This window comes from Coloeus monedula, assembly GCF_965178545.1.
Source record: "Coloeus monedula genome assembly, chromosome: 1".
NCBI classification, from domain to species: domain Eukaryota; kingdom Metazoa; phylum Chordata; class Aves; order Passeriformes; family Corvidae; genus Coloeus; species Coloeus monedula.
Window position 1 is genome coordinate 133,695,100 of NC_138781.1, and position 23,650 is coordinate 133,718,749.

The 23,650-nt window shown below is 39.2% G+C and overlaps 1 protein-coding gene across 3 annotated transcripts; it reads left to right on the forward strand.

Moving 5' to 3' along the window:
• Positions 1 to 134: 134 nt before the first annotated feature.
• LOC309572878 (Y+L amino acid transporter 2-like) lies at positions 135 to 22,722 on the forward strand. 3 transcript variants are annotated; one of them, XM_082281408.1, is made up of 11 exons: positions 135 to 258; positions 3,796 to 3,964; positions 10,371 to 10,888; positions 12,219 to 12,344; positions 14,931 to 15,075; positions 15,962 to 16,085; positions 16,811 to 16,914; positions 17,219 to 17,315; positions 18,315 to 18,464; positions 20,733 to 20,916; positions 21,640 to 22,722. In XM_082281408.1, the coding sequence occupies exons 3-11, from the start codon at positions 10,387 to 10,389 to the stop codon at positions 21,729 to 21,731; spliced, it is 1,524 nt and encodes a 507-aa protein (XP_082137534.1). In that variant the 5' UTR covers positions 135 to 258; positions 3,796 to 3,964; positions 10,371 to 10,386; the 3' UTR covers positions 21,732 to 22,722. The 3 variants fall into 3 exon arrangements, with proteins under 3 accessions (XP_082137534.1, XP_082137533.1, XP_082137535.1); XM_082281407.1 differs by lacking the exons at positions 135 to 258; positions 3,796 to 3,964 and adding an exon at positions 3,968 to 4,163; XM_082281409.1 differs by lacking the exons at positions 135 to 258; positions 3,796 to 3,964 and adding an exon at positions 4,150 to 4,163 and having other exon boundaries at positions 10,348 to 10,888.
• The last annotated feature ends 928 nt before the right edge of the window (positions 22,723 to 23,650 follow it).

The following is a 23,650-nucleotide window of genomic DNA, read 5'->3' on the forward strand; positions in this document are numbered from 1 at the left end:
ATCTACCATAAATACTTCTCATGTTGCTGGATCAAACTTCTAACTCAGTTTTATTTTTGGTATTTACATAATGAACAGTAGTTGGGTATGTACAAAGATCAATCATGCCCTGCCTTGCCATGCTGGAAGTAATGTGCAGGGGTCTCTTCTGCTATGACCTGCCTTGACCTTCTCCGGATAACCTCTCTGCTGTCCTTTTTTGTCTGAAGGATGGTGCTGACATGTTGAGGCACAAATGGGGCCAGCTGAGAGGAAAAGGTATGTGGTATTTTTTTCAGTTCATTTCACAAGACCTTAGTGACTTTATCTAGGTGACTTCAAAACTAGTTAAAAAATTACTGGTCTTTTTTTGTACAGCACAGGCAGATTATTTTTGCAGGCACTAATAAATAATTACAATTTCTGCTCAGACTATCTAAAATATGGGAAAATCCAAAGTCCACATACAAGAATGGTGAAATCTACCTAAATTACCATATAAAAAGGAGCAGATAAATGAAAAATTCTAAGTGATCACTATTTCAAAACCTATGGAGATGTGAGGTCGGCCCCATTTCAATGATTCAAGTTTCAGTGTGGTCATTACTAGTTGCAACAGCTTAATTTTTAAAATATCTTTATGATTTTGTGAACTGAATCACAAGAATACAGTGTATAGTTTATTGGATAGGAGGGGTTTAAAGTTGTTTTTAATAAAGTAAGTTTTTGACATAAACTGGGTACTTGCCTTTTATACTGCTTCTCTCTGGAGGCTGTAAAATTCAAGTTAGATGGCTGAAACCAGGACCATGGTGCAATGAATTGCTGTGCTTTTTCTAGAGCAGACCTAATGATGTTGAGTGGGCAGAAGTCTTAGGAAAGGTGCCAGCCATGCCAGTGGGAGTTTGGTGCCAGAACTGTGTGTTTCACTGCACATCACATTTTAAGCCACATCTGTTGATTATTACCATTGCTTCAAAAAGGGTTTGTGTCACGCAAGGTAGCAAAGTAACATTTCTTCAGTATGTGTCCAAAATTCATCATGTATTAGGAACTTCCTTGAGGACCCACTGTAAGACACCTATGTGAGGGAAAAGAGCATCCTGCTGCTTTCAAAGTCTCCTTGCTGACTCTTGCCTGTCAGTACAGAACTAGGTTGGAGTCCCTTAATTACAATGATAAATGTGGCCTATGGAGTCACATTAAGGAATGGTGCTGTCACAGTGCTGCAATCACTATGGGCTGCTCCTCTGCATGTGTCATCACCCAGGGGTGGCACAGCTGCAGGAAAAGTAGTTTTTTACCCCCAGCCCTGAATATACCTGCATCTGTAATGCCATGAGCATTCTAGCCAAAGCCCAGCCTTCCAAGGAAATCCTGAGACCACTCAGTAGAAAAACTCCAGCCCATCTCCCTCCTCTTTCCTTGGACCCTGAGCCTCCCTCCGTGATGGAGTACAATCATAGAATAGCTCAGGTGAGAAGGGACCTCTGAGGGTCAGCTAGTCCAGCCCTTCTGCCATGGTCAGGGACATCTTCAACTAGATCAGGTTGCTCAGAGCCCTGTCCAGTGTGACCTTGAATGTTTCCAGGGCATCAGACACTACCACTCTGGGCAACATCAACCTGCCCTCTCCAACATGTTAGGCACACACAGATTTCCTTGAGTGAAAGGGGAGAGGGGACAGCCACAGCTGGGGCTTGAGGGATACAGACAAAGGCATAAGGAGAATGATCTGGGGTAGGCATGAGGAATGAGAGGTGGAGGTTGTGTGCTTGGCCATGCAGAGTGAAGGGTGTGTGGAGGTGGCAGACATGAGAGTCAATATGAGCCAAAGTCTGACACTGCTCTTGTTTTTGAGTTGTTTAAACAGTATTTTGTACATTCCTCACTTCTTCATGGCAATTCCTAACAGATTTTTCTGCTTTTTCACTCCAAGGGGAAATGCTGCTGATGTTTCAGACTGACAGTAAAAGCTTTTCTCTGAGTTGTAACAGCTCACTGAAAGCCTTTCAAAATGTGCATGTAGAAATGTCTTTTTACATGTACACGGGGGAAAATAGAAACATAGGACTACACATATTATTTTGCACTTGTTGGCATTAGATTTTGTATGGTATTTTAGCACCTAGTCACTTAATAGTGGCTGCTCTTCATGTTCTGCTCCTATAACTGAAGTTAACATGGTTGGAAAAAGTTTGTTGGTCTGTGAACTATGTTCTGTCCTGCATCAACTTTATGGCAAAGTAGGTAAAGATCTGATTTTACCAAGATGACACAAATAGTGGCCTTTGTCATTCAGTCTTGCAGCTAATGGTAGAGGGTGTTTGGCAGTGTGTTTTCAGTCAGGATTCAGTGTAAGTGCGTATGTTGTAGGTGAGGACTGTAGGGGCCTGTGCTGGCTGAGGCACAGAGGGCAGAGTTGAGGAACAGGAGGAAGCAGAGGACTTGGCAAGGGTACCACTGACCTGTTTGCTGCAGCTGAAAATGGTATGAATCAAGAGGGTTCTGGAAATAATTGAAGTAGTCTTGTTTCCAGTGCAGAGTATGAAAAGCCTTCCTGAGCAGTAATGGAAGTGTGGTCAGGAAACCAGAAAATGCCACAGGTTTATTCAGGCAAGCATGCCTTACTTTGCTGTTCCATAAGGAAATATGTGTTTATATGTAACTAAGACACACAGAAGAATTACTGTGAACAGTAAATTGGTACAGGAGAAGCCTCACTACAAACATTCTTATCAAATCCTGAAATACTGTAAAAATTACTAAGAAAAACTTGTAACAAAAGCAGTCACATTCACTTCTTTATATTATCCATCTTGGTTACTTAAATTGCAAGATTAAGTGTAATCTTCCTTGGCAAAGGAACTAGATTTTGTGTTTACAGAATAAAGGTTCAAGAAAAATCCTTTTCATGCACAGTGCCTGCTTTATGATTGCTCAATGTTGATTTATGTGCTGTTCCTGTAAATCTATGGCAAATGTCCAGTAGTGTGTAACTGTGAGGGTCAGACCAATAGAAATATGGGAGGCATTAATGAAGAAGAGGCTCTGTTTCATGTTCCAACATGCAGTTTCTACAGACTTGAAACAAAGGGCTGGGGCTGGCTCAGAAGCAGGATATATGGACAGTATAAAGGTGGTCTGATAGCGGAGTCCCTCAGTATAACACACAATCAGAAAACCAGTTTGGTGCCCCAAATCAGAAGCAGGACAAACTCAAGTTCAAATTTCAGAGTGAAAGTAATTACGCATTCTTGAAAATATGCATTCTGGGCTTTAGGCTATAGTTTGTTAACTATATTGCTATATTGTTAACTATTGCCCTGGCAGAAGAAGAAGACTTTAAGATGACAGAGGCCATGATTAAGGAACAGGGTGCTCAGCGTCTCTGTCCAACAAGGAACAACCTCCCTGCAAAACAATCCTGTTGCCAAAATGCTTCTTGCTACATTATTATGTACGTAACCAGAAACTTGCAGGCAGCTGGAATTGTGCAATCTTTTCAGGCAGACTTAGCTCTCATCCTTTATAGATAAAACAGCTGGAAAGCTGTTTATTCAAAGAATTTGTCCTACACCTGTTTCAAATAGGGTTTTAAGAAAGCACAGCCATTTCTGTGTAAGCATTAACTGTATAGCTGTCTCAGTCTGTCACAAAAAACATGTTTATACAAGATATAGTTTAAAATTAAGAACTAGGAGGAGCACTGGCTTATAAAAGAAAGATTTGTGTTGTTTTTATTATTCCTTTTGGTCACCGTGGGTTACAGAATGGAACGTGCAACATGATTCTATGCTCCTGCTTGTTTTCTAGTTGGACTGCTGAGGCGTATTGGAGGGATATCTGTGCTTGGATTCAGATATTTGACTTTCCTGTGTGGATTAATGGTCCCGTCTGATGAAGTGCTGTTATCTGATGCCTCAGCTCTAGTGACAAGACTCTTGACCTGCTGGATCAGCTCCTTCTAGATGCCCTTTGGCACGTGAGTACATCATTCTTCACGGAAAACAAAAATCCCAAGTTAGTGCTCTTGCATTCATTAACTATTTCCTCTGCCCAGAAGATTTTATTTTCGGGATGTTTACTTGTTTCAGTGGATATTATGCTGTATACCATACTGGCTTTGCTAAAGGACATCGTAGGACAACCTATTATTTCAGAAGACTAAGTGAATACACTGGGTAAATAATTTCTTTCTTTGCTTATTTTTATCTTTGATTTTTTTTAAAGCTTACCTATTAAAATAAGATCTTAACACCAGATCAGCCTGTTTTGTTTCTCATGCATCATGTCATAAATTATTATAAAAGCCACAGATCTATAATTCTGAAGATAAGAAAAATAATTGAGTTGATAAATATTTAACAATGCATAGGTTAAACTTAGAAGAAAATACATTTTTTTAAAAAACAGAAAAACATTTTATTGTTTGAAATTAAATAATATCTATGATTTTCAGTTATATACCACTCGAAAGTCTTTCTGATTTGGCAAGTTATGCCACCAGAATAAATATCTTTGTGTAGTGTTAGTAAAAATCTCATTGTGGCTTTCTAAATCAGCAAGAAGGAATTAGACTGCATTATTGCATGTTATTCATGGTTTCAGGTACACATGGATGAAGGATTTTTTTTCCCCAACTTTCCTTTTGTTCTATTTCTATCACAACTTTCTAAGGAATAGAGAGCAGCAGTTGCTTGCTTCTGCCTGCTAATGACCTCAGTTGAGGCTGTTTGGAGAAACCACATTGCAGGAGAGCCTGAGATCTTTCTTGAAAGCTCTCATTGATTTTAGTATTCATACTACTGCAATAAAAATAGCAGGTAAGGCAAGGCTAAAAGGAGAGTGAGAGAAGAGGCTATTCACATACATGAGTGTTAGCTTACCCATCCCAGTGAAACAGAGGTGCTTATTTAGAGCAGCAGCCTGAGAGGCACTGTTCTATTACAGCAGCCTTTCTGCTAAAGGAAGCAAGCATATTACCTACCCTCTGGTAAGCTGTTATCTTCTCCTTTTAATACCTTCCTTGGATTTGGGCTACAGGAGCTTTTCTCTCAAAACTCCTCTGTGATTTGCTTTGGGGTGGGAATGGAGTGCTGGGGGCGGAGCAAGTTCCTCCTGTGGGAAAGCCAGTCTATGACCATAGTAATGCATTTGGACCGTGTGAATGTGTGATTCATTAAATTCTTTATAAACATAGAATTTGAAAACCAAAATATGCTTGTTTCCTATTGAGTGAGAAATGTTTGCTTCAGATGAGATCCAAGTGAGTTTTTTGTTTTGAGTTTTCAGTATTATAATTTCTGAGAGGCTTTTATTTTATGCTATTTCCTGACGTTGTATAATCTTGTTTTGTTTGCTTTCCTTGTTGGGAAGTGTCCAGCAGTACAATCTGCCATGAATACTCCCTTTGAGACCTGTCCATGCTCATACTCAGTAGTAGTGTTTTGAAGTTTGAACTACGCATTTTTGGTCATGTTGAAAACTGCTTGCTCATCTGATTTCATGTTCCAATAGCTATTAATATAAATGTATATGTTTGGGGTTTTTAACTTTTGGTCAGTATTCTACAGGCAGGAGAATATTGCCCAGAATGTACTTGGAGAAAATAAGAGATTGCTCATGACTTTTACAATTGCTTTCTACATGCACATTGATTTCTAATACACATAATTAAAATGTGCTAGATTTTAATTTTAAATGTGATTCTTAATCTCTCTAATTTTCTGACTGAAACTAGAAAATATTGGGGGCTTACCAGTTTTCCTAGCTGGTTTGACTTTTCCTGGTTCATTAGTGGCATAGCACACTCATTATTGAGAAATTATGTGGAGGTAGACAAAATTCACCAAAAGACCCTGAAATGAGGAGTAAATTTGGTGTCCAGCATGTTGCAACATCTTTCATAGGAGTTAACTTTCTAAATGCACTCAGCTTCTAACAGAATCTGCTGAAGGCAACAATAATTGATCTCTGAGACCTCACTGATTTACTAATATTTCTTGAATTAAAGGATGAGAATTTCAAAATGCTCTAACAAATAGAGGCGTCTCAGTCCCTCTGGAAGATTATGGAGCTGTTCATAAGACTTCACAAGTCTGTGAGTTCCTGTGGAAGCACACAAGCACTCCCTGACCAAGCCTTGCTGAATCATCAATTACCTCCTTAAGAAGGAAGCAATCACTCATGAGCTGTAGACCCCTGAAGAATGGGAAGTGTCTGAGAAAATCCTGCCCTGCCAAACCACCCCTACAGTAATATGGAAGAACTGTCTTTGATTTCAGCTCTAGTTTTCAACTACTATCAACCTGTCCCTTCTTCACTTTTTCGTATGACTTTTGGCAGTGGCTTAAGAAATGAGCTATTGAGAATCACCTGTGTTACTGTTTCCTTTAACTTCTCAGGTGTTGGTCTCCAAGGTCCTTTCTATTGCTCTTTGCACACACAGCTGGGAGTTAAACATGAAGCTGCAAAGAATTTAGGGCCATTATGGCTGTCTGGGCTCTCAAGGCCTTGTGCTTTCCCTCAGAGGAAAATTTCCCTCCATTTATTGAGAGAGCCCCTAGGAAAAAGGAAGACCTGCATGAAAATAGGGTTCTGAAGTTCTGTAACAGAGCTCACTCGCTGACAAAAAGGCAAAGGCAAGAGTTGGCAGCTGTGTCATTCAGCCTGCTGTGGTCTCTGAGGCACACTGGCACAGTGATTCCAGAAACCAGCAGCTCTTTCTATTTGTCACAGTCCATGGGGCCAAGAGAGCAAGGAGCTTCCTTAGCATCAGGAAGCTTTTATGCTTTGCTCTTCAGGCTTCATGCTCAAGAGTTACTAAAATACCTGTACTGGTATTTTTGCTGCCATAAAGTTTTATCATCACAATACCAAACCATGTTAAAGCAGAATGCAAAGAACCTCAGTTTTTTAATTACTGCATAAACTAAAACTTTCTGGTCTCGGGAAGCCACTCTGAATGCTAGAAGATTCACTGTAAGTATTTGTCATCTATTATAATACAGGATTTTACAACTGAAAATGGCCTCTCCTGTAAGAAATCACCTTCTTACAGCTCTGATGGTAGTTTCCAATAAGCTCTCTCAGTTAGTAGCTTCTGCTGGCTCTCACTTGGATTATGTGCACCCTCAAAATGTGACCTAAATGTCAAAATTATGCAGAAGAGCTATTGAAACATTCTTGAACACTTAAGCTTCTCAGCTTAAGCTTCCTGGCACACCAGTTTGAGGCAGAAGCATCAGTGATGGTCCCAGAAAGGGCAGATGGTGGCATGAGGATGAAGTGACAGTGACAACAGTAGGACAGGACTATTGGCCAGGTTCAGTAGGAACAAAATAGCAGAAGTTATTAATGAGATAAAGAGTTAGCCAACAGGCACTGGGCATATCCACAAATAGTTTTCATCACTGCCTGGAATGTAACAGCAGTAAATTCTTTATATACTTTACAAAAAAATTATTATTTTGCTATTATATAGGGACATCTGTACATGCAGCTATTTCCTATATTCCACTAATTTTCTTAATAGCATGAGGGCTTTGCTGAGAACTAGCATGAGTCACGACTCAGTGCTTCTTGTTTATTTAAGACACAGACCTGATTAAAGAAATCAGTAACTGCTTCAACATTGTGATGGCACTGAATGAAATCAGTGCACTGTCAAAGCTGCTGGAAATACTGTGGTTGTCTTGGAGAATAAAGACAGGCAGAAGCTGTTTAAAGTATTTTCTTCAAAAATTTCTACTTTCAGGTTATATAAATTAATTACAGTGAATTTGCACATCTTGGTTATGGAAACTGTATCTCTCATCCTTTGATTCTCAGGCCATACCTATTTGTGGACTTACCTGAGGGTTTGGGTAAAAGTTTTGCTAATATGACATCTCTCAAAGTACTGAATTTTGAACTGTTTCTTCTAATTGGTTTTCTTCCGTAATGGTTTCATCCACTGTCATTTATGGAAGAAATACTTCCCTACACAGCTCCAGTTACACATTTTCAGAAAACAGAAATAATCTTTTGGTGGCACAAGAGATAAGAGAAAAATATGCAAAACATTGTGATACGTAAGGAAATAATTTAACCTTTACCTTTTTGCTCTCCTGAAAGCTGCAGATTGTAAAAGTGCTACTAGGCTTTAGAAGCACTGCCAGTTTAAATGATCAAACTCCCTTTAGCTACCAGGCCATCTGTACCAGACGTCAAAGTTCAGGTTTGATACCACGTATGCAGGTTACTTGTAGCTGCCAATTACTTGATGTATTCTTTTTTACAGGAAAATAACTGTATCTCACTTATCAGTGAGACTTCATTTCAGGATAGACACTGGGTTTGATCACTACTTGCATAGCTCCACATTCACATCACCTGGGTAACAACTGCATTTTAAATTCTCACATCCTTTGAGCTGCACCCACTGAAATATTTGTGCATTTCAGCTCACAGCCAGAGCTTGCATTTAAAAATCTGAAAAAAAAGGTATTAAAAAAATCTTAGATCAAGCATAAGAAGCACAAGTTGATTTTCAACTAGCTATGCTGGAAAAATTGTATTAATACAGAATTATGCCCAGATTTTTAGCATGCTGTTATCATGATGAGCTCTCCGGACAGCCGCCGTGGGAGGGGCTTCTGACAACATTTCACGTAGCCATTGAGAACAGAAATGGAGACAGGGGTTCTGGAAGTATTGGCCTGTATTTTGGGGTGGGGAGGGTGACTTTTTCCTCTTTTCTGTCACACAGAAGGAAATAGGTAAGGCTTATCAGGAATTTAAAGGAAGATATATCAATGGTGTGTTGGATGCATGAAGTTTCTCTCTGCAAAGCAGGATGATGTTTTTTATTCAGAGAGGATGATGTGAGAAGTAAGAGGAGTCACCTGTGTATGAAGAGGAGGTCAGCAAAAAAAAATGGGAGACTGCAGTCATGCTTGGACACTTACGACAAGAGTTAATATTTAACTTTATTCCAGTGTTCCCACAGTGTTCCTGCAGTTAGAGAAAGTGCCATTGGGATGAGAAAAGCATTTAATCTTCAAAGAGAGTTTGGCATCTTTTAATTTTTAATACTCATCAGGCCTCATTTGCTATTTGATCAATTAGGAAAGCGAGTTGCATCAAAAAAGCTGGGAAGGAACACACAGAATTATATTCAGGGTTGCTAAAACAGTCATACTTTACAAAGGAAAGCAAACCTTTCAGGAAGTTTGGGTAGGCCAGATTGTTTTAAACTGGCCATTGACCCACATTTTAACAACATAAAATTGTGAACCAAATGTAATGTGTAAACATTTGTAATCACGTGTGTTTTGCCAGTGTTGCATGGATGAGCTTTGTTCTACTCAATGAACTTGGATCTAGGTCATAGGATTTTGAGGAAGTTATCTTTAGAAGTGCTTTAGAGTGTGTGTGGAGGGGGGAAGGGAAGGAGAAACAAATGTTTTTTGAGACAGGCACCAAAAATTAGCCGCTGGTCTAAGCACCCTCATACATCAGCAGGACCCAAGAGCTGAGGCAGTCACTGCAGTCCTGGGTTCCTCATCCCCAGGGACCCCAGCCCCAGAGCTGTGCATGTGTGCACAAGGCTGATTGATCCATGCAGCTGTGCAGTTAGGGCGTTTTTCCCAGCTCCCAGCATACTTGGATCTTGTCCTACAAGCACCAGAGGGAGATGCATTTAAGGCATGTTTTGTTGGACTCTCGTATACAGAAGCATTCCAGGACAGAGTGTTCCAGACCCCTATGAATGTTACTGGCTTCTCCTGAGAAGTCAAGTGAGGTTAATAGCTAACCAAGCTGCATTGTTCACTAGAGCAGCAATCGCATTTCTAGGAGCAGCTAAAACTTTTTTTACCCTCATATTTACATTTACCTTGTGAGATTAGAGGTTTGGAGGATCTTTTTCTGTCTTTTCTCTGGTATTCTCCAGCAGAACAGTTTTCAAGTGAATGTCATTTGATGAAACAAATAATAATGAAATAAAATTCTTTCTGGGATAAGAACAAAATTTAGGAAGAGGTATTCTTGTAGTGGACACTCCAGCTGTATTAGAACATGTTTCCAGGGGTACAGTGTCGCCTTCTTCCTTAAAATATTTTCAATAACATAACATAGAATTACAATTCAAGACAAACAATAATAGTGAACTGTTAACAAAAGTTTTAGAATCTATAACCAAGGACAGTGGCCTCATATTTACCCATTGAAAAGGTATGCAGTTGTGAAAGTGAAGAAAATTCGCTAGTGTGCTATTCCTGGACTGCAAGACAAAAGCAGGCGAAATAGTTGTTCTTTGTATCATTTATGCCCTGTACATTAATTATTTTATCCATGTCTCTGGTGCCATATGCATTACAAAAGATGTTCTCTCCTCTTGTTTTCAGGTGATGTGATTTGAAAATGCCAACCCCTTGGCAAATATGCTGCGACAAAAAATCCAGAACTAAGAATGCAAAAGCTGAAACGGACACTATGGCAGAGACAAGTGAAAAAGTGCAGATGAAAAAAGAAATCACATTACTAAATGGAGTTTCTTTAATTGTAGGGAACATGATTGGCTCTGGGATATTTGTATCACCCAGAGGTGTTTTAATGTACAGTGCTTCCTATGGACTCTCTCTAGTCATCTGGGCGCTAGGTGGGATTTTTTCCCTGTTTGGAGCTTTGTGTTATGTTGAACTGGGAACATCCATCGTGAAATCTGGAGGCAGTTATGCCTATATCCTGGAGGCGTTTGGGGCCTTTGTGGCCTTCATCAGACTCTGGTCTTCCTTGCTAATTATCGAACCAACAACTCAGGCAGTGATAGCAATCACCTTTGCTAACTATATTGTTCAGCCAGTTTTTCCCCATTGTGAACCGCCGTATGATGCAGTGAGGTTGATTGCAGCTGCGTGTATATGTAAGTAGTGATTGCTAGAAGTTAAGAACTGTAATTATATGTGGCCAAATTTCTATTTCTCTGCATTCTGTGAAAATAATTATTCCCTATCTAAAACATGTTCTTAGAAACTAATAATCTTTTATTCAGCTGTATTGTGTTTGGGGCTGGGATTACTAGAGGGGAGAGGAGAATTACAACAATTTGGCAGGGAGAAATTGTGACTGCTGATTAAAGATACATGTATGTCTGTGGTTCACTGGCCTAACTGGCTGATAGGACACTGTCACATACACAGATTCATTTATGAAAATGAAGGCAAGGAGTTCTTTGAGCATGTGTGGTTGCATGCTAGTGTCTTTACGATATAGAATGATTTCTAAATTATTTTCATTTTGAGCATTACAAAACCCTTTTTCTTCCTTTCAAAACTGAAGTATAGATTATAGGCAGGTGGAGGAAACAGAAGCAAAGACCAACAAGACTTCTAGATAAGAAATAGCCCACTTTGATCCACACCTAAGAGCGCTCTAGGCCACCATGCCATGTTTGTTCTGCTCTCTACTCCAGGAGCTGGTACCAATGCATACCCTTACCTTTCCTCATCTGTCTCTGTTTTGAATTACGGGGTTGCAAGAGGGAGAAGTTGCTTGTAATGCCATGTGTGTGTGCTAGAGTGAGAGCAGATGGGCACATGGCTCAGCCCCTGGGACAAACAAAGGGGACAAAACAAAAGGAGGAAAGGAAAACAGGTTGATCCCACCTGCTCTTTGCAACCAACTACTTTGTTATTTTTGTGAGATTCTGTCAAAACTGGGACTTGAGAGAACTCTGTAAGTGCTATGCAATCTTCAAAACTCAGGGCCAAAGAGTGAATGACACAACTTCTAAGCCATTAGCACAGAGTAATAGCATAATGCCCTGGCTCAGTGCAGTATCTTGTCCACAGCATCCAGACTGTTTCTGTGCAGAAGTTGTCCTTATTCTGTACCTAAACTAGAGCTTAATTCAGCATGAAGGAATCTGTGATATACAGGATATAAAGAAATACTATCATTTGCATGTGAACAACTCTGTTTGGTTTAATAAAATTTAAGTATTATTTAAAAGGAGAAGGAGTTAGCTCTAAAATTCAAAAACTGATGTGTTCTGTCTTACCTACTGTCATGAAAACAGTATTCTTCAGAAAAGCACTGTGTAAATTTTAAACCCGGTATTTCATCTTAATAAATCTGGGTGGTCCTGAAGTGGTAAAATTTGATTCAGTTTTACTCCTTGAAAGAGGAGTAGTATCTGGAAAGATGGATTTGAAATATGACTTTTCTTTCATGCATATTCTTTTTCTCTGCAGGTTCCTTAACATTTATTAATTGTGTTAATGTGAAGTGGGGTACCCGTGTACAAGATGTTTTCACATATGCAAAAGTTATGGCTCTTATCTTGGTGATATCTGTTGGACTTTACAAAATTGGTAAAGGTAAGAATAATTTTCATTTATCTAAATTCTATGAAATGAACCATATATGAGTTTCAAAATCCATGCAGGGAGATCCTTAAGACTTACATATGAAGTGTTGTTTATTCTGGGGAAAAAAAGTCTGCGATAGGAAGATCACATCTATTTTATGGCTTGTTAAGCAATCGGGGGCTAATTATTCAGGCCAAATTCTGTGCTGCTTGGTCTGAATAGCAAATAGCAGCTGAATTAATATCACTTTCCTGCTGGCTAGTTTAAAGTCAGCCTTGGTGTCTGACTTAGGCATTACTACCAGTCTTAGAACAGAACAGTGAAACAGAAATTGCATTGCTCCTCACAGTTCCCACCACCACCATTCTCCCCCCACCTCACCCCACCAGCACCACCCCTGGCCACAGCACCTTGCCCAGGGAGAGGATCAGAGAGGGTAAATCATAGGTGGGATTTGGGAGAGGGCATGTTTGTTCCTAGAAACAGAGAAGACTGTAACAGTGCAGTTCTGTGAATCACTGTGGTATGGTGTTACTGTAAGGCGTCACAGGGCAGATGAACCACCTCCTCTCAGCAATAACTGGGCTGAACTGAACACACTGAAAACCTGGAGAGTAGTTTATTATGATTCTCTGATCTTTGCATATGGCAATAGATTTGCTTTTATTAATTTGGGCCTCTGCCACAGTGAAGTCTCTTCCAGTTCTAGTTCTGCTGCTTAGATTACTAAGGTTTTTACATTTTTATTTCCTTTGAAATTCTTAAATTGCATAGCCATTTTATCTTTACTCAGTTGAAATAAAGATGGTTTCCCCTCTTCAGCTTAGGAATTATCTTTTTCTCCTGCTAAATTAGCTTATAAAACCTAAGGAGCATGCTGGCTTTTTCTTGTTTGCGAGCCTCCTTCTTTCCTTGGCTGCAGATGCTTCAGCTGTTACACTGTGCAGCTACACCAGACTTTAAGAAAGCTTTTTTGATAAGCCATTATCTGTGCATATCAGGTGTCACCAGTTGGTTGAAGTCTAAAGAAACCTGGACAACCAAACCCAGTCCTAAGGGCAGGGACGTGAAGATTCAGGGAAGCAGCATTGCTTAAGGGCCACAGTTGCATGAAGGAGTAGTTCCCCTCATAAAACTGCTGCAGTTTTTTAAAGGTGTGATTCTGTGGTGTCAGCTCTGTAGCAGCGTTGCCTCTGCTTTCAAATTGCCTCCGGTGTGCTGTTGGACCCAGGGGCTTGTCCCTCTGGTCCCACATACAGCCCACTTTGTTTCCTCTGCATTGCTCTGTGGGGTCAGGGAGGGTTAAAGCACAGAGGAAACATTATGGTGAGGAACACAAAATGCTGAGAGCTTTTACTGGTAGTAAAGGTCTCATCTCTGCTTTGTTTAAGCAGAACTGAGCACTTAAATACAGGAAGGACTGGGAGGAGGAATAATGTAGACTTCTGGAGGAAGCTGTGACCAGGTCAATGACTCTTAAGGTCAGCAGCTGTTTTAATGAGAAGAACAGTTATGATGTTTTAGCCCTGCCATATTCTTTCTGATGTGCCTGGATACACTTCTTGTGTTAAAATGCTCTGAATATATCTGATTTTGAATATGAGCTGTCTTTAGCAAAAAAATACCAAAAAGGTTTTCTTGATCATTTTGGATTTTTCTTTTTTTTGCATTCCAACCATTTTCTTCTCCAAAGTATGTGTACATCTCATAGCTTCTCTTCTTTGCTTGTCTCCTGCTCCTCAATGACTGAATTGCCTTTGTAGTATCTATAAACTCCTTAGTTGAATCAGTGCTTTCATTTTACAACAAAGACATTACTTTCTTTCCTAATTGAGGTTTCAGCATGCTTCTGTCTTCCCTTAATACTTAACCCAATTCCATTTGCATTAGATAATAGACTTTCCTTCTGCAAACTCAGTAAGGCCTTTCTTCCCCTTTCCAGGATGGCAGTGGAGGCTTATGCAGTTTCATTAGCATTTCGCCTATTTTGCAGCATTCTGCAGGTTCTCATCTCAACCGATGTTGCTAAACTACAGCAGAATTTTTAAAAGAAAGATTTTTAAGTCTCATCTCTTAGTTTTGGGGAACACCCTTGTGGGTCAGAGCATCCCCCTGAAAACCATGCCTACAGGAGGTCCCCCTCTAGTGGCCGCTGATTCATCTGGAAAATAAAAGCACCGATTTTAGGAAGAACTGTGACAGATTCAGGAACTGAAATTGGGTTTGCCGAGTACCTCATCCTGGCTGGCAGAGTAGTGCATGCCCTTGGTACGGCTCCCTCCTTCGGTAGGCTTGGCAGTAATGCCAGAAGAGGACTCTGTGAAATCTGGTAGAATTACAAAAGTCACATCCAAATAACAAACATGGGAAAATGTGTTCTGTTTTCTCCCTGTGCAAGTGTAGCTGTCTGAACACCTGACTGAAACTCTTCTTTTTGTTAAATAAAAATGTAAGCTGTGCACTTTCACATACAGTAATGCTGTTGGATGCAGTGGGGGTTATTTCCTTTTGGTTAGCTGACTCTTCAGGTGTAGTGCCCTTCTAAGTTGTAATCCTTGAAATGTAACAGGCAATTGGCACCTGCCATTTGTACAGGGGAAACAGAAAACCTGAGAGCTCCATTCGAGGGCTCGGCAACAAACCCAGGAATGATCGCCCTGGCTCTCTACTCTGCCCTCTTCTCCTACTCAGGATGGGACACGCTCAACTATGTCACCGAGGAAATGCAGAATCCTGAGAGGTAAACACATGAATCACTTTCCTTTGAATCACTGGCAGGTGATGGCAGGACAAGCCACTCTGTATTTGTTTCTGATTGGAAATTAGTCAAATTATTTTCTCTCCAAAACCTTATTCTTTTCAAACGAGGGAGTAAGTAGGAGAACTCCTTCTGATTATTGTGCCCATTCATCAGTTTTATCACACTAATGAGTCATTTACCTATATATATGTATTTTACATCTTACACTTCAGACTACAATTTTTAAAGAAGGAGAACAAATCCCTGCTGAAAGCAAGGAAAAGCAAAGGTCTGTCTAGCCCTCTAAAACTCCCTACTTCTTTTCAGTTAGACAAAATTATTTTTCCAAGACATCTTTTGCCACCCGTAGAGTGAGAGTGCGTCAGATTTATGGCTTTTATGATGTGATCTTCAGCAGTACTCTTCATGGGCAAATATCATCTCCTCCCTTCTGTAGGGATGTCAGCCCTGTGGTAGTTGGTGTGCATCAGCCACTCAAGCTGATATAGTCCACCTTGTCTTGGGACATGTGTAGGTTATGAGTCAGAAAAGGAAAATACCTAAGAGTGCATTTAAATCTCATTTTTTCAGTGCTCTCTTAAATTGCTTCATATTATGTAATTCAGTATATTAAATTTACATGTATGAATGTTTTAAAGTTTTTTTTTTTAAAACTTACGACAGACACTCAAGCAAAAAACTAAGCTTTTTATGGGATTGTTTCACATATGGCTGCATGTTATTTTGTAACCCTGTGCTTCAAAATGATGGATTACAAGACATGATGGAGGTATCATTCACAAATGTTTGAACCAGGGACCAATCTTCCACTTAAGTATTTCTCATTTAAATAACATGAAAAAATTTTTCTTTTTTCCTTTTGCAGGAATCTACCTCTTTCTATTGCAATTTCAATGCCTATTGTAGCTATTATTTACTTGTTGACTAATATAGCATACTATGTAGTGTTGGACATGTCAGCTCTCCTCACAAGTGACGCGGTGGCTGTGGTAAGTTGTGGAACATAACCCAAACAAAGGACACTACAGGAAAATTTTAGGTAGCATACTTGGCAAACAGCTGAAATACTGTCATGCTGAAGGCAGCTTAAAACATTTTTTTTCATGTAACAGTACCGGTATATTAGAAGGTGCATATCAAGAATGTATCCAATAAATCTGCTCTTGAAAAATCCTCTTACATGCTCTGTAAATCCTGCTCTTAGCACTACATCATAGGAAAGATGCTTTTGCCAGGATCAAAGATCTGTAGAAAGTCTGGGTGGTAGGAGAACCAGGTTTTTTTGTTATCATTCTGATGTACAGTGCGTAACTTTTAACGCTGCAGGACCACAGCAATATTTTCAATGCAGAAGTGTGCACTGAAATGTTTCTTAAAACCTTAGCAATATTTTATACAGAAGTCAAATGATAATTCATGGATTACTACAGTCGGTATTTGTAGGAATACTTTAACGCCAATACATCATCTTCTTTTCCATCAATGACTTAATCTAGGCTTAGAATTTTTTGAAATCTTTTTTAATATATCTGCAATTTTTATTTTGATACTGATCAGCTTTTTCAAATTCTCATTTCCCAAGTCATTATTGGGTGTCATAAAAAAGTATGGGCTATGACACTACATTTGGGCTGTTGTGTTTTCATGAGAATTCCTCAGGATTATCCATATGCTTAACATAGTAGGCCTCACCATTATTTTTTTTCTGTTACAGACATTTGGAGGTGAAACCCTTAGTCATGCCAAGTGGATAATTCCTATAGCAGTGGCCATGTCTTGCTATAGTGGCTTAAACTCTTCAATTATTGCAGCATCTCGGTATGAAATATAACATTTATTTTAAATAATTGAAAAGGAATCATGTATTGTTAATCAGCATTCTTTACTGCTGTTTGGTAAAAGTGACACAGTTAATTTTTACCATGTCAAGTTGTTTGTTTATGATGGAGAGATTGTTACAATCAGACATCTTCTCATGATCAGCACCGTTTGATAAACCAAAGCCACTTGAGAAGAGAGCAGCACTTACAACAGAGTAATAAAAGAATTATTTCTTTGCTTTGTCAGGAAGCAAAAAGCTATTCCTTGGCTGTATGGTTGATCTCCCTTTGTCTTTTTTTAGGCTTTTTTATGTTGGAGCCAGGGAAGGACACCTCCCTGTCAGTCTGAGCTTGATTCACATAAAGTGCTTCACACCAGTCCCTGCTCTCCTGTTCAATGTAAGTGACACCTCAGCCTCATGCCTGGCTGGGGCAGTTGGGGTCTGGACCTCGGGTAAAACATCTCTGCTTTGCCCTGGACTTCTCATGGGCTTCTCCTGCCCTGGGGACATCTTCTGCAAATGCCCACAAAACTTCTAAAACTTCTAAAACTCATTGAGGGGGTGGGAAAGAGAATGGCTTGATTCATGTTCATACACTCTCCAAACAATATTAGTGAGAAGTACAATAGCATTGCTGAGAAAACCGAGAATGGCTAAATATGTAATGGTAGAGACAGGAGCTGTTTAAGTCTTTAGTGTGAGCTTTTAGAGTGTCACTGGAGGAGAGTATGTCAGGAACATCTCTCTGACCCTGCCACAGGTTGATGTTCTACAACTCTAGTTTTTACAGAAGTGACAAAGCTCTTAAATTTCTACCATTGGATGCCTATAGCCCTATTGACTTTTTTCTGCTGTCACTATACAAATGAGATCTTGTGACACACAATTGTGCCATAAGTTATAGAATTAGTGGAAGTAATTTTCATAAATAATCTATGTATTTGAGTGTGCATTTTATTTGGTGTCTGCCATTGCCCTGTGTTATATATCATTTATGAATAGGTTATCATACTGATCCTGTTTGACATAGAATAATTTACTAGAAATTGTAATTTCATTATGAAGACTCTTCTCACAGGGATTCTGTTTGCAGTAGTAAGATGATCTATACTCTCTTACCATTCACATTTTTCATGTGGAAAGTGGAAGTTCTTTCTGCTCATCTGTTAAAATAGACATTGAATTCCTGGTGGTTTAGGTCTTTCTGTGCAGGCAGTATTGCACACCTGCAGGGCACAAAATTTACTCTAATGGTCTCAATTTATGAGCGGACCATGTCCTTCTTTCAAGGACCTGATATCCTAAGCCCATACAAATAGGTTGGAAACAGGCCAGTTTACAATTTTACTCTGTCTTTATTTTCACATTAAAAAGTCTTTGTTTTTATTATCTCTAGGGTTTAATGACTTTGCTTTATCTCCTTGTGGAAGATGTTTTCCTCCTTATTAATTACTACTGCTTCAACTACTGGCTCTTTGTGGGTCTGTCTATTGCAGGACTAATATATTTGAGATATACTCAGCCACATAGACCACGGCCTGTTAAAGTAAGTAAAAAAGACAGGAAGAAAGCTCTAAAAGCCAACTAATGCATGTGTTTATATGATCTTTAATATCACAACCATAACAGTACCAGTTACGTTATAGATTATTTATTAGCCATAGAAATTCTCTCAAAACACAAGATGGAGGAGCAAAACCCATTAGAGTCCACAAGAACATCTCTTCTGGTAGTTTTGCTGTGAGGTTGAAATTATATATCCCATTTATTCTTCTTTCATTCAGACTTATAATAATTTTTGTTTCCACACAAATAAGGAATAAATAAATTTCTGGGGTTCTTAGCCCATCCTGGAAGAATAGCAGACCTCAGTAGAGCTGGTGATGGAGGCTCCAGAGAGGTTAACACTGATCAAACCTATGTGATTTAACAAACACAGCAAAATCCCTCCAAAGCCCATAAATGTTCACAATTCTGCTCACACAGAAGTTAGCTTAAATAATCAATTATATTTTGAATGTTCCCTCCCACTGCACAGTGGTCATAGACAGTAAAATGCAAGTTTAATGATTGACTTACAAGAGCATTTGACTATCACTTAGGCCAGGGAGACTGCACAGAAACAAAGTGAGCCTAAAACCTGTTTCTAGTTTTAATCCAGTGATTGTCCAGGAAGCAAGGATGGAAATACACAGCAGGCACACAGAAGCATGCACTGGCTCCTGTTTGTTGGCTCCATGACCTGCATTTTGGCTCTGCAGTGATGCAGTAAGAATTAAGAGAATTAAAAATTCACACCCCCCAAACATATCTTCTTTGTCAATCTCTCTTCCAAAACTCCTGCCTCATTTTTACAAACACATTTTTTTCCATTTAAGTGTAACATTCTGATTAATTTAAAAAAGGTTCAAACAAAGGCATAAAATATCCTAAGTACTTCCTGCTAGAAAACTTCCCAATTTTCCACAGCAGACCAAGTTTTCCTGAAGCATGTGCACACTCAATTTCCAAACTTTCCTACAAAATATGTGGAAGATAAAGATTAAATCTTGCCTTTTTGGCAGTTTTGCCTCTGACTCTACTAAGGATTACAGTCAGATTATACACAATGACTGTTTAATTCCTGTCAGCATTTGCCAGCTTATTCAACACCACAGCTCCACATACAACGTTTCCTTTTCTGAAACGTAGCAGTTGGTTTTCATCATTTTTAACCTTTATAGGGGAAAAAAAGTATTTATACCAGTAAACTCTCACCAATTTCAGCTGGTATTCAAATGTCAACTCCTGGACTCATGAGAGGGCTCACTACTAGACACAGTAAAAAAAATGGGTGAAAAATAAATTCATAAAGAGGTTATCGAAACTTCCATAGTATCACAGAATTCTTCAATGTTAAGATTTGGAAGGTACCTTAAAGATCACCGAGTCCCAACCATCCCTGCCATAGGCAGGGCCAATTCCCACTATACCAGGTTGCCTAAGGATTTATCCAACCTAGCCTTGAATCACTGCAAGGGTTAGGGCTTCCACAACCTCCCTGGCAACCTATTCCAATGTCTCACCACTTTCACAGTAGAGAATTTCCTCTTAATACCTAACCTAAATTTCCCCTCTTTCAGTTTGTACCCATTACTCCTTGTCCTATCATCACTACAGTTCCTGACGAAGGATCCCTCTCCAGCTTTCTTGTAGGCCCCCTTAAGACACTGGAAGGTTGCTATGATGTCTCCATGCAGACTTTTCTTCTCTTGGCTGAACAGCCCCAACTTTCTCAACCTGTTGTCGTAGGGAAGGTGCTCCAGTCTTCTTATCAGCTTTGTGGCCCAACTTCCCTTGTTTGTGGTATGATATTTTTTTAAGTGACCACACAAAATGGTTGTAAATCAGTCCATTAGTTCTACAGCATCAAGGTGGTAATTAAAGGTCTAGTGAGGTAGTTCCCAATCAAAATTACCCTTAAAAATTCAGAACTGAAGTTGAAGAGAAAGATAGCCATTACTGCTCAGTTTTAAAGTACTTTTTTCAAAGGTTGATCTTTTACTAATTGTAAAGGAACTGGGTTTATGCAGGCCTGAAAAAAATGAAATAGTCAAATGCTCAGATGTGTGCCAAATAAGAGGCTCTCAGCAGTGTACACCGAAGCTAACAAATTATACTGACTGTAAGCAGTCAAAAGATTCAGTACATACTTTTATTATTGACATGTCTGACTTTAATCTGCAAAGCCTGAATTTTTACAGTAGAGTATTTGTTGCATCTTTTAACAAATGCTGGTTTTTTTGTTTGTTTTTTGGTTTTTATGTCTCCACAGCTTAGCCTCTTCTTCCCTATAGTATACTGTTTGTGTTCCCTTTTCCTGGTCATAGTGCCTCTCTACAGTGACACAATCAATTCCCTTATTGGCGTTGGTATTGCCCTCTCAGGCATTCCTGCATATTATTTGGGAGTGTATCTGCCAGTTGAAAAACGACCTAGATGTCTACTTTGGCTCTCTGGTAAGCAACATCACGTCCTAGTCACCATGCTGAAACCTTGGTGAGAAGAAAGAGAGAATAAATTATCCTAAAATCCTTTTCTTTATGAAGTTTTGCTATGCTTTGGTATGTGGCATGTTTGAGATCATCTGCTTCATCACATGGTCCTGGAAACAAAACCATGCTTACCTGTACAAAACAGTCCCATATGTGGATGTAATGTGGTCATCTGATATTTGTGGTGTTGAACCATTTCAATATGGTGGCTCAATAAAAGCCGTGTAGGATTGTGAATACTAAATCTGTACTTTTTAACACCCTGGAAGGCAGAAATACCAGAACATCTTTGCTTCTTCACTTTCCATCCAAGGAATGGAACATCCAAATCAGAGGAGACCACAGATTTTCAGAAACAATGAAATAATTAATTATTGTCTTGAAGGGTAGTTGCCAGTCCTCAAATTCAGGCAGTCTTGAAAAGGATATCTTTAATATTTTTATTCATTTTGAATAAATCAAGTCAGCTATAAATTCAGTGAAAATGTTGATGAAGTCTGATTAAACAAGACTTTCAGTTTGATTATTGACTTCTTTTGCCTTTAGCTATTTATAACATATGCTTAATTCAATTGATTAAGGTGTTTTAAGATTTTCCTAATATCTGTGTAGTGTTTTCAAATCCTCAAAATCCAGATGCATGTCTAGGATATATTATAACTCTGTCTCACATTTTTGCCAGTACAGCTACAACAACGAAGTATGTTCAGATGCTCTTCTACTGTGCTCTCTCAGACCTGGACATAGACGTGGAACCCACAGCAGCTAAGAGTAAATAGAGTTGCCTCAGCATTGAGAACTGTGCCTTGACATCTCCTATCTGGAGCAATTTTTATCATCTGAAGTTCTCCCATATGTTCAGTCATACTAGAGCACTAACCACTGTACTGTGCATCAGTTTGATGTCAGTTAAGTTGTGATGGTTTTATAAAACACTCTGTTTTCCAGGATTTCTTTTTAAAATTCTGTTTGTTCGTAGCGAGTTATCATGTAACATTTTGCAATTATAAAGCACTTAATGAACAAAGATTTATTAGTAGATAAGTGCTAAATATTAAAGGCAAAAGAAAAGTAAAAAATATTAGATCTTTGCAAAATTCAAAGTCTGTGTTTGAAAATAGAAACCATAGTATTCGTCTAAAAATAAAACTAAATTCTTAGCCAAAGTGAAAAAATATATAATTCTTGCTCGTAGACATGCTTTGAGTCAGTGTAATATTAGTGTTAAATTATTCTAAGGCATAGTTCCTGGCACACATAGTTTGCCAAAAGCAGAAAACCAAAGAGTTTGGTCATTTAAATTCTGTGAGAAATTCTCATTTGACAATAGTCCACATACATTACTCTTTTGTAGAAAAGGTATTTCCAACAAACAAATGATACCATTGGACTGAAGTACTTTTGCTTTCCAGCAGAACAGTCTGCCATGGAGCACTTCAAGGCATTGAGTCACATTCCAGCTAGTGTATATTCAAGGAAAACACTTCACCTTCTCAGACTGTCCTTTGCTTGCCTAGAAGTATCAAAAGTGTGATCTCATGAATCATGCTGATTTTTTCCACAGTGGAACTTATTTAAGAAATTCACAAGGACAAATTAAAAATTGATGTTTTTCAAAATTCCTTGAGCCCCTGCCTAACCCTTGAGATCTCACCAGTTTCTGCTGACAAGGTAACCTGCAGATCTCCTACTGAGCACACAAAGAGCCTCCAGAGAGGTCTTCACACCACAGAGGTGCCTGTTGCACAATACCCAGCACAGACACTTGCACTGGACAGGTGCACCCACCAGTGGGTGCCATGAAAGAAAAGGGCAGTTAAGAACTAGGGATGTTCTCTTGAATGTTAAGTTTTCAGTGTGGCACACAGGAATGTGCAACTAGTCCTAATTCTTAGTCTTTTGGAAAAGACAATAACTGCTAGGAAAAAAAAAAAGCCACCAGCCTTGCAACCTAGACCATAAAAACAAGTGTTGCAGCTCTAATATGGTTTGTTGATATGCAGTACCATTTGTAATCCTTGTTGGAAAGTCATACTTCCTTCCTGGTTTCATATTTAAATGTAACATACATTGTTTCTAATTTGAATTTAACCATTCCTCTTCAATTAACCTTGACTTAGGTAATTTAATCTTATACAAGTCCCTGTAGCTTCCAGAATTGTTGTGTGTTATTTATATCTGCTCAGAGAAAGAGCAATGGAATAGGCAATTGTTATTACTTAAGCCTCTCTTCATTCCCTCCCCACACTGCAAAGGCATTTGGAGGATTGTAATTTCATGCATCAAGGGTGCAGTTTGGTTTGCCCAGCTCAGAACATCCCCATGTACTCTTGTTATATGCCTCTGTTACAGAATAGCACCACTGTGATCCTGCCCTATGATTGTACAGCAATTCTGCATTTTTGCCTCATCTCTTACAAAGCACTGGTTAGTTACAGAACTGTGGTCCCCGACTGTATCAGGGCACAGAGAGAGTACAAACCCTCCAAGCTGCACCAAAGTAAACGTGACAGTCTTTGCTTCCACAGAGTTCAAAGTCATGCTTGGTGCTGAGCCACATGTCACACCAAGACAGCGCTGTACCATCCTCTGAAGTTTTTCAATGCAGGACCAAAGTTTCTAAAGGATTTGAGACACCTGAGGTGACATTTCAGGTGGTAACAGGCATTACAGGCAGTGTAATAAGACCAAAAATACA

Bases quoted from the DNA above. Each gene is read 5' to 3' on its own strand.
- LOC309572878 (XM_082281408.1), top strand. From the start codon at position 10,387: ATGCCAACCCCTTGGCAAATATGCTGCGACAAAAAATCCAGAACTAAG. The intron at 16,086-16,810 runs GTAAGTTGTGGA...TTTCTGTTACAG, and splicing joins CAAGTGACGCGGTGGCTGTG to ACATTTGGAGGTGAAACCCT. The intron at 16,915-17,218 runs GTATGAAATATA...GTCTTTTTTTAG, and splicing joins TCAATTATTGCAGCATCTCG to GCTTTTTTATGTTGGAGCCA.